Source organism: Dermacentor albipictus, unplaced genomic scaffold (assembly GCF_038994185.2).
Source record: "Dermacentor albipictus isolate Rhodes 1998 colony unplaced genomic scaffold, USDA_Dalb.pri_finalv2 scaffold_23, whole genome shotgun sequence".
In the NCBI taxonomy this organism is placed as follows: Eukaryota; Metazoa; Arthropoda; class Arachnida; order Ixodida; family Ixodidae; genus Dermacentor; species Dermacentor albipictus.
In genome coordinates this window covers 2,920,018-2,933,580 of record NW_027225577.1, presented here as the reverse complement: position 1 = coordinate 2,933,580, position 13,563 = coordinate 2,920,018, and the positions used below count along the sequence as shown (strand labels likewise).

At 42.6% G+C, this 13,563-nt stretch overlaps 2 protein-coding genes across 2 annotated transcripts in view; both read right to left on the bottom strand.

Annotated features, from left to right (window-relative positions):
• Positions 1–13,563, bottom strand: part of LOC135898946 (zinc finger protein 436-like) — a 118,686-nt gene that overhangs the window by 61,013 nt on the left and 44,110 nt on the right. The window lies entirely within an intron of this gene.
• The window catches only part of LOC139052449 (zinc finger protein 271-like), a 33,188-nt gene continuing 31,745 nt past the window's right edge, over positions 12,121–13,563 (bottom strand). Inside the window, exon 5 of the mRNA XM_070529552.1 lies at positions 12,121–12,857. Within this exon, the coding sequence (XP_070385653.1) occupies positions 12,286–12,857 (572 nt within the window). The 3' untranslated portion in view covers positions 12,121–12,285. The remainder of the gene's footprint in view (positions 12,858–13,563) is intronic.

Below are 13,563 nucleotides of genomic sequence, written 5' to 3'. Positions count from 1 at the left end.
CGTGGTCAGATGCTACTGCAGCATTATTGCAGATCTACCTCTAAACCGTTTTCATGCATCATTATTTCTTTTGCCATGCATAAGAGAAGTTGATAAGTATAACAAATACATAGATAAATAGTGCACTCTGAAGAAAGAGACAGCAGCAACTTTGAGAAGGGGCCAAGCTAGATAGAATAGTGGATCTGACCAAAAGCGTCTTAGAGCATATATTGTAGCGGAAAAACTGGCAATTTGTAGCAGCTGCTTCCTCTTTTGTAGCAGGTGGTCGAAAAAAGATTATGAAGTAAGAGCCATCTATTCTACCATAATTACAAATTTCAACCTTTTAAATTGCCACTAATAGGGCAACCTTAACAACCTGCATAATAAAAAACAAACATTAGATGCTGCCCAGAATGAATAAATGCTAGATTAATATCTGAGATATGTTAAAGTGAAAATGGGAAGGTACCAAATGCTTCTTGATGAGCAGCAAACCACCATAGAGTAAATGAAATCACCACAAAAAAAAAACACAGAACAACAACAAAATAAGATTAGAAAAATTTTGCCACATTGACCATCTCTTGCACCAGCACATGCCGAGAACTCACAATTGCAACTTGAGCACTCGAAAGGTAATACAAAAAGTAAATTGGTTATCGAACAATATTTTGCCGTCATAGCAACTGTTAAAAACAATAAAAGTCTGATAAAACAAGCACAATACCAAATTACATGTAACGCTGAACAGAACAGAACAGAAATCAGAATAAAAATGCTCCAACGCAAAAACTCCAACTTCTTCAACACTGTGACTGAAAGTACATGAATACACTTATTTTAGGGGAAGCAAGGAAATCAAGATAAAGGCAGACAAATGCAGAATAAAAAAACTGACATGCATAATTTATGACACATATGGCCACTGTGAAAATGTCCTAATAATCGGGCAGTTTGGAAAAAAAAGTTATGCAAATCCTGTGCATTTGGGAATTGATGTTATGCAATGTATTTTGACAGTAGCCCGTGATCTAGCACCATGTTGAAAATACATTGTGTGCATTTGTGCTTGTGACGTGTGTGTGTGATGACTGCAGGTAAGCCATATGAGTAGCTGCACTCATTAGGTGGCAGCCTGTTGTACACAACACATTGTTGCGAATGCAGAGGTCTCATATTTAGCATTACCTGTGTGAATCTAGCAGTTTAGCCTGCCAGAAGTGCACGAATTCAATTTGAAGCTTTCTGGATAGCTTACAACTTTTTGCTGTTCTGTCCAGTAAGTCCAAAGGCAGACTGGTTACTGACTGGTCAAGTCTTGGATCTGAAAGCTGTCATCAGTGAACTTGATCTAAACCCCAATCACCGTCAATAACAGCTAGCGCAAATATATTAGCAACCAGCTTCCCACGAATCCTTGCCGCTTGGCACCACAATGTCCGACAGTATATTTTTGTGATGGCCCCCATTTTGCTATGCCTAAGCACTGCTGTCTCGTGGGAAGTCTGTGAAAAAAAAAAGGTTTGTTGCTGAGTTGATAAATACCTATTTGCAGCACCTAAATGGCATGTGAAAGGATGAGAAATTGCTGCACCAGAATGATGGTAAGGATAGTGCAAACTTTGTTCACGAATGCCATTTTTGCAATGTCACAAGTACGAATTATGTCCTAAATCTTCAGTGAAACACCCTATAGCATTAGAAATTTATATCACTGTTGCACTAAACAATCTCTCAGGTCCAAAAAATAGGATGTTCTAAGGATCAGTTGGTAGCTGCAGTAGTAAAAAACTGCAAATTCTGATGCAGGCATAATAAACAACAAATGATATGACCCCATAATCACTGCAGTAACAAATAAACAACCGAATACAAAGCGGGGTGGACAGATGTGCATTAAAAAACATTTCACTTGGGATTCTATAGCTTATGAATGGCAAAAGGTGCAAAGACAGCTTCCTTTGCACAGGCTGGTAGGTACCACACATTTGACATTGACGGGCACAGATTACGCAATTTGTAGCATAGATGCAGCTACTTTAACAGAATTGCACAGATTGGCCTAAGTGGTGCAGCTTCTATCCGTTCCAGATGTGTCGTCTCAGAGCATAAAAGGTAGCCTAACTCAATACAAGTAGAGCAATGAGATCATTGTGGCAAAAGAAGTAACAATTTGCCACACTAATACGCTTAACAACAACAAAAAAAAAACTACAATAAGACTACAGGCTTTGACTCAACCATTAGTATTCCTTTACCTTGGACAATGCTCAGCCACGCACATATAGGCATGGAAAGGTTTGATTGTAAGTGCTCGGGTACGTGGTGTCGCAATGCACCAAACGCCCGCAGACTGCAGACGCCCCTGCGGAGTGTGCTATTGCTGGCCTTGTTCCTTTCAACTAATGCCATGCGCACTGTACCTAATTGTGCATACTTTAATCCAGTAAAGTTCTACGTGCTACCACTATGCTCTGACCTGTTTTACCACAAGAAAGAAAATAGAGAAGAAGACAGTAGGATAGAATAGCTAAATGAATTAGGGTACACTCGTTCTAAAGAACAGAGGCACTTAAAGAAGCAACAGAACCAAGTGCAGAAACAGTCACATCTTAAGACGTAAAAAGTTAATCTCATGCCTGACATTCATAAAAGTGAATGAGCCTACCCCATTCATGTTCATGACTAGTTAACTCATTCAGTGCCAAAGACGGTGAATCACCGGGTGCATCTGCAGTGGTAATATTGCTGAAGCTGCCGGGCAGCTGTTTTTCATTACCAGGCAGCCGTTTTTTTTTGCACTTTGCAAAGCTATCCATACATGGCAGCACTTGTCAGTTCATTTCAGTATGGCTAGATATGTTAATGATATATGGAAATAATGACATGTCTTGCTTGAACTGACTTTTGTATGTTTTTACTGTTTGTTTTTTGAAGGTTGCGATTAGTTGAAAAAATGGCCACGTCCAGTGACCAGCACTGCCTTTCCGAGCATGAGATATTTGACACTACAGAGTTTTAGTTTAGGGGACGCAAGCAGCTTGCGTACGCAAGACTAGGGGCCACAGTACTGGGCATGCGCAGACCCCTGCGTCTGGGTTTGCGCAGTACTGTTGCCCCTAGTTCTTGAGTATGCAAGCCGCTTGCGTCCCCTAAACTAAAACTCTCTATTTTCTTCCATAGCGACAGCAATGAGAAGTGTCATGATGACAGTAGTATAACCGCAGTTTCTTGGAGACTTCATCTGAAGACGAAAGTGAACCTGATGGCAGCTCTGACTTAGAATCACCAGAGGATGACCCATGAGTTCCCACGCCAAAGAGAATGAAGACGGATAAATGGACATGGAATGCAGGTGATGCTACTGAAAAAGTGAGCAGAAATTCATTTCCTGGGTCGCTGGGATTGAAAAGATAAATTAGTGCAGTCCCAGCTGTGAAGAGCTCACCTCTGGAAGCCCCAAATGCAGAAGGAATAATTGAAGAGACAGCATTTCTGGGGTGCCAAAGATGAGGTACGCACAACTTTGGTTCATCACCAATGTGCCTTGAGCTGGCAGAATGGGCTCGTTTCCTGTGAAGGAATCCACCAGATGCCTCCAAATCTTTTGAAATGCAACTCCTCAAGACAATGCCAAGTGTGCAAAATTAAAAAGAAGGAGAGCAAGAGCTGATGGGAATTGAAGAAAGTGTGGTGCGGCTCTACACATGCTGGAACGCCAAAACTTCTTTTTTTGCACAAAGAGCTCATGGCTTGAAAAACTGTAGAGGGATATCTGAAAAATTTTAGAAAGTAAATAAAAGTATGTTTCATAATTTTCCTAGTAACTGCTTGTTCTAGGCACTCAAGGAGGAACAAAAAGTGCATATGTAGCACACTGTTGCTTTTGGTTAAAGGATTTGTGATATGGAAAGCGCACGCACGTATGTGCGGCAGGCAGTAGTGAATGGGTTTAAAATACTCTAGCTCAAACGCAACAGGGCATCCCCATGCCCACTGTAAGTTAACAAACACAACTTTTCTGCTTTTCAGGGCATTCACAGGCTAGAAAAGCAATGTGCCATCAGCTTTAATTGTGAACGCCTACACTTTTCTTAACTGTGAGAATGTTCAAATAGGAAACAGTGTATTTGAAAAATACCAACATGCCCTAGTGAGACATCTGATGGTCAGAATTTATTATGACCCAGAATTTCACAGCGCACACAAGTCTGTTGCAGGCATGGTAGATGGATGAATACTTTTGTTTTGCACTCGCATAAATGCATTCGCTGCATTGAACGTGTTAACATATTCGCTGTGGCGTGGGTCAAGGGTGGGTCATGGCAGTTATTCTCCCTGTGTGGCTGTGCAGGGCATTCCTGCAGCATGCAAGTGACAACTTTGCTAGAAGTTAACGCAGAGAAAGAATTGTTGTTGCTTCCAATATGATGTGTCATGGCACCACCTCTCTGCACCTTGAGGATGTTTCAAAGGAGCACAACTCCCTGAACACTCACTGCTGGGTCACAATGCACCAGATAATTATGAAAAGTGACCTACCGGTGAATCATCAAGCACAGGAATCAAGACCGCAAAAAGTTCTGCCACAGGCAGGTGCCCTCTAGCCTGGGCGTCACTGTGCATGGGTGTCAGTACACATGCGACCCATCCATTCTAATTTGGAGGTAATTTGCAGTGGGTGCAAAGCTTAGGTGAGCCTAGATAGCCATGGCTTCATGTGCTCTGTCTTCTCAAGCATTTAGTCCTGGAGGTAGCTTAACCTTAAGTTTCAGACATGTGTTGAAGCAAGAGGCAGATGAAGTGTTCACTCCTTTTTGCCTGCACTCTTCATGAGAGCGCATCCCACAGCGGTGACACATGAAGCAGACGTGAAAGTGTCGTAGGCTTTGCTTCTTACGGTCGATGTGAACATATAAGCGACACTAAATAAAACCGTATCTTTGGTTGCAGACTCTCAAATTAAGCAAAATGATAATTTTTCTCATTAAAATTGATTTTTTCTGATTGTATGATGACTCTGAAAATTTTATGGCCTCTCCATTTAAGAAAATTACATCAGCGACTGTGCCTATTTGCACAAAAAGTCAATTTTCTATATAACAAACTAAAGTACTGATTTTACCAACTTCGTTATATTGAGGTTTAAATGCATAATGAAATTTCACTGCAGCTGTGAAGGAATACAAAGACAATAAATAAAAAAGTGCAAAAAACTATTTTAGGGATAGCATACTTATATAGTTTAGGATGCCTAATACCAAGTGTCATGTCCTTGCGAGCTGTACTTTCACTCTGCATTTTGCTGAACTCTTGCACATTCAAACTTGTGGGTTCGTATGAGCCACAGCCATTCCATATCGGTGCTAAGCCTTTTGCTACTGAACTCTTTCTGCAAGAACGACCCAAATATACCGAGTGTTATTATTGGTTTGACCAAATGTATATGCAAAGAAAGAGCAAAAGAAATACGATTGAGTATCTTTATTTCAGAACATGGATTTAAAAAACTTACTAAAGGAAATAACAAACTGCGAGTTCGTTTAACCCCAGTATTCAAAACTCTAAGCTTCAAAACCCTAAGGCTCGCTGAGAAGGCATGTTCTTTGCAATAAAATAGAATGGTGCTATTGCTATGATAAATGCCTGTATAACTTATGCCCGAACTAACTTATGAGTGGTGAAACCAAACTTGTGTTGGTAGGTTTTAGTATGGATGAGCCCAGCTTGTCCTTGGAAGGAGCAGTACGTATTTGAATGACTAGCGTGGCTCATCCTCAGTAGGGAATGGGTTAAGGACCACTCAATGATGAATAAGAGAAAACTGTGCCGCACTGCAACACAAACATGACTGCTAGCTGTGACACTGTTAAGAGAAACACGAGTTTCTTTTAAGTTGATGATGTATATAATTTCCATCCATAAGATTTTGTTGCTAAGCCACTGAAGCCTCGAACTGAGCTCGGACTACTATACAAGATAATGCAACCACTGGCGGCCCATTTGAACACATTAACAGTCACCGACTGATGTTTTGGACATGGACAATGCCACAAAAACATTTGAATTAATCGGGCAGTCTGAAAATTGAATTGTGGCAGTAAAATTGATTTTATTATCTTTTTTTTGTCAGTTCAGCAGAAAATTCGTTTACAGGCTTTTGCTCAATGTTATGCTTCGCTAAAATAAACTTCACCTGAAATTTTGTGATGGCTGAAGTTGCAGGTGCCTGTTGTGTTCACCCATCACGCAGCCTGATGTGTGTCGCAGGTTGTCACAAAATGCAGATACTGCAAACATGATCTTGCTTCTCACCACGGTCAGATTAGGCTGTGCTGCAAGAAATCAGTCTCGATTTTTTTATGGTAGCTATTAACCCAAGTTCCAACCGAAACCGGCCAAGCTATCTTTGAAGACCACAGTTGCCAATAAGTTTTATGCGCTCGGAAACAATAAATTTGCTTATGCTTGTTCTGTTCCATGTATTATGTGCTGCCACCTACCAAAGGAACAACTAAGCCCTGACAAAAAACTAGACTTGTCGATGGCATTGCTAGAAAATGCAAAGTACCGCTGATGAGCTGAGCGCTTTCCTGGCCATTTTTATCAGAAATGTACAGATGAACCCTGCTAGTCCAAGGAACAAAAGCGGTTAAGCCCAAATGCGAGTATATGCCATTCTGTCCAGTATGTGCACACATGAACTTGTTAGGTGTTCGAGGTTGCCGGCTGACTGCCCGCAGACCCAAACTCCGCTTCATGCGCGTGCATGTCAGTCCAGCCCATGCACATGATCACATGCCCGGTCCTCGGTGTGGTCTATTGGTAGCACAAACATTTCAAGGGCAATCTTTCTACAATGGCTTGCTGACCGCTGGATAAGCTAACCAGAGCCACTTCATCAGAGCCGGCAACCAAAGTTGTGGTTTGGTGCCGAGTGTGAGATACAGTGATGATGCCATTGTCAGCAGGATAACTAGGCCCATCTAGTAGTGGCTTGTAGAAATGAGAAAGCATGCGGATATGTACGTGACAATTAGTGAAACTTTTCTTTTCCAAATGTTTGCCTTCGAAAGTGGGAGTGCAGGCCTTATTGGCGGCGAGGAGTTACGGAGTCGCCACCTATCGGAAGCGCCTCGCTGGCATAGTATGAGGGATCACGCGGTGCGCTCCTCATAGGTTTTGCTGTCAGCGCTCACTGAAAACACCAAGCGCGAGCTCTCCCGGACATTTCTGTAAGTACTTTCGAAACGAGAGAAGCTTTTTACTATCTAAATAATAATCTTGGGCAAACTGAAAGCACACAATCGTTTACAGATGCTATCTCTTTACCGAATACGTACAGTGAACGCCACTGCGCGCGGTCGCCGCGATGGAGTCTCCCGAACTGGCTTCTTGTGTGAAAGGTAGGTAAACGCTGCGAGCAAACTATGTGAAATATGTTCTTATAGTGCTTGTATAACTAAATGGAGTGTAATAGAACGAAGCCTCAATGCAGCGATCGCGCAGATTCGTAGAGACCGACTGCGCGTCTGCATACTTGTCCACGCACTGTTTCGCTTTCTCCGCGCGCACGTTTTCGCACCATGCCATGAGCTTTAGGCCGCAGAATATGACCATTTGACAGTATACAAGCAACCATTGTTGCGTGGGCGCTATCAGAGCTGTTCAAAAATAATTTCATTGTAGAGACATCGACGCCTACAGGGACTGTGATTTGCCGTTGCGACGACTCAATCTTTTTTTCTTTTAAATTCTTTGACTTTTCAATATTATTTCTCGAGTTGGGTCGCACTGTATGTTTATCGGTGTTCTCAGCGGGCAATTTCCCGCTGCTCCTTTTTTGTAATCCAGTGCATTAATTCATAACACAAACATGAACATATGTCATCCTTTTTTTTAATGTGCTTCTTACCGCTGCCTTTCCACTCCACTGAACTTGCCAGTATCTATAGCATCGACAAGTTCATTGACCAAACAGTCATGACTTTAGTCGGGCAGCAGACTCGGGCGAGCGTCTCAGTGCGGGTTTTCAGAACATCGCAGACCGGGCGCCGTAGCAGAAATCTTCCTTGCGTCTGTGCTTGCTGCATACCCGAGTTGTAGACGACGACAGTTTGCCGGTTTTATGTTTCGCGAGCCAAGCTTCACGCAGCTTCTTGTCCTGCGGCTACGTGTGAATAAGGCTGACACCGGCCTCCGTTACGTGCATCCGGCCCTGCGGCACCGAGCAGTAGCCTACCATGTTGCGCGCCTTCAAAGGCAGCCACTACCTATTGTAGTGCTTTCAAGCTTTGTAAAGGAGACATTCGAAACGGGAAAATTTCGCCACTAAATGAGGACCGCAGCGTACGAGGGAATTTAAACTCGTTTTCAGCTCACTTCGGCGCTCCCGAAGCAGCCGGCGCGGCTGCTGTGTCCACGTGATCCCTCCTAGCACGTCACGCCGACGGTGGTGCCAGCTTTTCCAGTGGTGGAGCTTGAGGCCAATACAAGTAAATACATTGTACAGCCGACTTCCATTAATTCAACCCCGATGGGGCCAACAAAATTGATCGAATTATGCGGTGGGTCAAATGAAACAAAATGCAGAAAAAACATTAAACACACCGGATGAATTTGTCAGTATTTTTCAGATTATAACGCGGCGCCACATTAATACATGCCTGCTTCTCATGTGTCCAAATGTGTAAACTAAAGTGGAGGTAACATTAATGTTCCTAAACAAAGTACAAACCGCACACAGCTTTTTTTCGGGGTAAAAAAAATTGCTCGCGTCAGAATCTTGTAAATACTGTAATCGGACATTGTGAGCTACTGTTATTGGTTGAAAATCTTCCTACAGCAGGCCGGCAATTGGCGTTTTCAAAGCAAGGTGACGCGCGTCCAACGCATTCACTGTCCCCTGAGCTCTGCCAAAACAGGCACTACCAGTAAAGGGGTCACCATAGGGATCAGGTGCATGTGTGCTGACTGGTCAAGACCTGAATTATCTGGCGAAGGCCAATTTAGGATCGATGTAATGAAACTTGGGGCCCATAGAGATGCATGGGCACTGTCCGGGACTTTCGAGGATTGCGTTAACCAGACTCAAATTAATGGAAGTCTACTGAAAATTGACCATGAGACCAAATGTTGTATGGGATGTTTGATAAAGGTGAGGTATGAGTTACAAGAGGTCTACGTTAAAGAAAGCGCCACCACAGCCAAGATACAAGCCCTGATTGAGCTTGTTACAAACTCACTGTCAGTAAGTTGGTTGTACAGTTTATGATAGACATTTGCGCATAGCACCTAGAACACCAAGCAATTCTCCATGGCCAGTAACTGCGGTCAACTGTCGCTACAGCACTGTTCTCACTTTCATCCTTTGAGCTGTTTTACTGAGTCACAAAATGTCAGTATGCATGAACAAAGTAGAAAAACTGAACCAATACTTAGGTGAATGGTGCACAATGAATAAAAAGGTGATGCTTACATCACAAAGCAGTTAGCTCAGATATGATGCCCTGCAGTGTCAGAGCTAGTTTAAGTACAGTTAAAACTCGATATAGCAAGCTTTAATATAACGAAATGCTTGATATAACGAAGCATCTAACTTTTCATAACCTCTTGTCCATAGAACACCGTGTAATTGGAACCTCAATATAATGAAGTTTGTTTGCACGCAATTTGAATATAACGACATTTCGCTTCCGCAGCTAAGGAATGCCGAGACAATAAATGGAAACTTCTATGGACACAGATGGTCAAATGATTGAATCACAAGCGGCTCACAATTACAATCACAAGCACCTCTCAAATCGCTCACTGCCGAAGTGCAGCTGCATCATGTTCTGTATAAAGTCAAAGTGCGATAAGATCGATAAGATCCTATCGCGCCCATAGCACTTTGTGCTTTAGGTGCGAGTGAAAATGCGCGAGGGTGAGAAAGAAAGATGGTGGCTTTAGGCATGAGTGCCGCCTCCCTGAGTGAGCAAAGGGAAAGAGGGTGTGGGAAAGCAAGCAAGCAGTCAAGCGTGTGCGAGGAATGGAGGGGGGTTAGTTGACGTACGTTGTGATTCCTGGCGCGCGCCTCGGCTGTGGCTGCACATGGCTGTACGTGCGAACAGTGGGCGTGCCGAGGCGGCGTAGCATCATGTAAGCTGTCTTCCCACGCGTTTAGTATTGAAGGTTGCATAATCTCGAGTTTCAGTGAGCCGTTGAAGCGAGAGGCAGACGAAGCATTTGCTTCCTGCTGCCAGCACTTTTCATGATAGTGTCGTCCCAGTGCGGGCGATGCTATCAGCCGCGGGGGCGGAGTGCACGCAAAAGCATGGCTGGCTTCACTTAATTTGTACCGCCTATGTGAAGATACCATCGGCATGGCATGAAACCGAATCATTCGTGGCCGACTCCCAAATTCAACAAAATTAATTGTTTTCTCATTCAAATTTGCTTTTTTTCGATTACTCGACAATTCGTTAAATTCTGCGGCTCCTTCTTGTGTAAGAAAAATCAATCAGCAATTGTACTTATTTGCATAAAAGGTCTAATTTAAATACAATGAGATTTCGACATAACGAAGCAAATTCCAAACTTTACCACTTTGTTATATTGAGGCTTAACTGTGTATAGAAGCAGTGCACTCAGCCCTTAACGAAAAGAAGCAAGCAACATCGTAATGCAGTAATCCTATTACCATAGAAAAGATTGAAATGAATGACATTGCACACCATAAAGTAAATCACTCGCAAGTTATTTTAGTTCATTTTCCTAGTGCTATGTACTGGAAGATGCTAACAGGGACAAAACGAACACTGGCTGTGGAGAGCACAAACTGTAGTTTTGTGCTCCCCTATGTTACTCCTCTTTGCAACCAGCGTTCGTTTCGTCCCTGTTGGCATCCTCTAGTACATAGCACTAGGAAAATGAATGCTCACTAACTAACTCAATTCATCACTGTTCTAAATGCTATTTTAGTTCCCTTTACAATGTTGAAATGAGTCACTGGGATAACGGTGTTCCAAGTGTTTAGATGTTCAACTTTGTACAAACTTCTTTATTACTGCCCTGGCGCAAGGATAGTGAGCAATCTACATCTAGTTCCTGGAGGTTACGAACACAAAACACGAGTCGGCATGTCACGTGCCAAGTCCCACCAGGAATGCGAAAACATCCGTTCCAGTCAAATGTCGGGTAGCGCCCGACTCGCTTGCTTGCATTCTTTGATTATTTGGGTTGGTAAGACCAGCTTTCGATAACTTATTCAAGTAATAAGTACACTTCACAATGTCTCAAGACGAAGGCAGGAAGCTTTTCCTTTCCTTGATGTTTGAACGGATTTCGCACGATTCATGGTGTGAAGCGCCGACAGAATTATAGTGCTTACTGTGCATGCATTTTATGGATGAAATTCACATAAGTTCAGTGAATCATCAGATAATTGTAGAGCTGTTATGAATCTATTTCACCTTCAGATGGCCAGCAAATGTCCTTCAATGAGAGCACTTTAGAAGACGCTGACTATGAGGACCCTACATACCTTGGCCTCCACCCAGGACAGTGGTTCGAGCACTACCATGCAGTGCTAAAGTACTGTTGAGAGCCTCGAGGAAAAGTAAATTTTCATAAATAAATCACTTAACGTACATCAGTTCATTACCTGAGCACTTTTCCTGTATAGCATGTAAATGTGCAAAAAGGCTTGCGACTTGAACAGCCACAAATTGGGTAATTGTGCATGACCACAAAGGGTTAATTTTGCTTTTCAGGAAGTTTGCTATTGGAGAATGGTACAAGTACGATTCGATAACTATTTTGACAACTGAAAAACCAGATTACCAGATTCCCTAGCTGCTTGTGCAATAAAATTTTCTGCAGTGCAGATATAATTGCAGGCTTTACTCCAAATGAAATTGTGTACATATTTTAGAGAGAGATAAACAGCCCACCAATGCCCGCAGTACTGCCAGAGTTGCAGCTAAGCCAATGTAGTAGTGAAATAAGCAAATGGAGCTTAACCCTTGGCCAAAATTTATATTGCCAATGAATAAATATCACAAGAAATCCACCGAATGGCAACAACAAAGAAACTTCCAAGTGCATTACTGAACATGTCTTGCAAGAATACAATGCCAATAACATCAACAAAAGGAATGATAGAGATCAAGTTTATTAACACAAAATTACAAAGATCCCATGCTACAAGTGAAAGCACCCAAATATATACAAGAACTAACAATATATTCACTGAACACATTTACATATACAGCAGTCTAAAATTTATCATGCAAATTCCTACTGAAAGTAAACGGTAACCTAATCTGTGGAATCCCGCTGGTGTGTTTTCATGTGTCTCGTCAAGTCGGGGTTTCGTCCAAATGACTTGCAGCAAACAGTGCAGTGGTATGGTCGCTCGCCTGTATGAGTGCGCAGGTGAGCATTTAGGTTGGCCATTTGGGAAAAGCTCTGAAAGCATGAGGGACACTGAAATGGCCGCTCGCCTGTGTGTACACGCAGGTGTGTCTGTAGGTTCGTAGTCCGTGAGAAGCTCTGAGGGCACGAGGGGCATTGAAACGGCTTCTCCCCTGTGTGGGTGCGCAGGTGTTTGGACAGAGTGGACTTGTGCGAGAAGCTGTAATGGCACGATGGGCATTGATATGGCCGCTCGCCTGTGTGGATACGCTGATGTTCTTTAAGCTGGAAGCTTCGCGAGAAGCTCTGAGAGCATAACTGGCATTGAAAAGGTCGCTCGCCTGTGTGGACCATGTTGTGTACTTTCAGATCAGACAGTCTTTCAGTCTCGTAGTCGCAGAACTGGCAGCAGTGGAGGCGTCCCTGCGCCGACTTTTCACCCTCGAGAGTTGCTGGACAGGTGGAATGCCTCAATGCTGCACACAGAAAACAAAACGGTTTACCCGAATGTAATCTTTAATTTTAAAACAATGCTCATCATGAAGTACCAATGAAATGAAAGAATGCAGATGATAGTGCTAATGATGAGGGCTTTCTACATTCACATAGGTTTTGATGGTGACTCCATATACTATTGAGTAATACAAGGGTGATCCGATGTTTTTAATTCAGTTATTTTCATAAATGCACGTACAATGACAGGGTTTAGGAAATTCTCATATTTTTCTCACATAAAAAACATGTAATTGTGTAAGAATTAAAGTCAGAGGAAGTGAAGTGTTGTGCTATCTCTTGCTGCCACTAGAGCCAAGTCTGATAGCTATACCATTAGTAATGTTTTGACGAGGTCCTCAATATATTTCATCTGAGAACTACAGATGTCATAGACTGCAAGACAAACATCTGTGTTACTGTCAGCCCGATTATTAATTTTACATCAAACTAGGTCCAACTACCATAGAGTTTCCTACAATATTTACTAGAGGGAACTTCGGCACTGCGGTCATTAGATACTAAGGGAACTACAAGTAGAACACGGATTTGTCTAACGTTTGGGCTTGTGGCTTCACAAGTTTTTGTTGTATTACCTATGCTTTATGCTACATCTAAATTTTCCAGCAATATGTTTTCTAAACATCACACAGCAATAAGTCTCAGTACATATGTATAATCGTTGAGAGT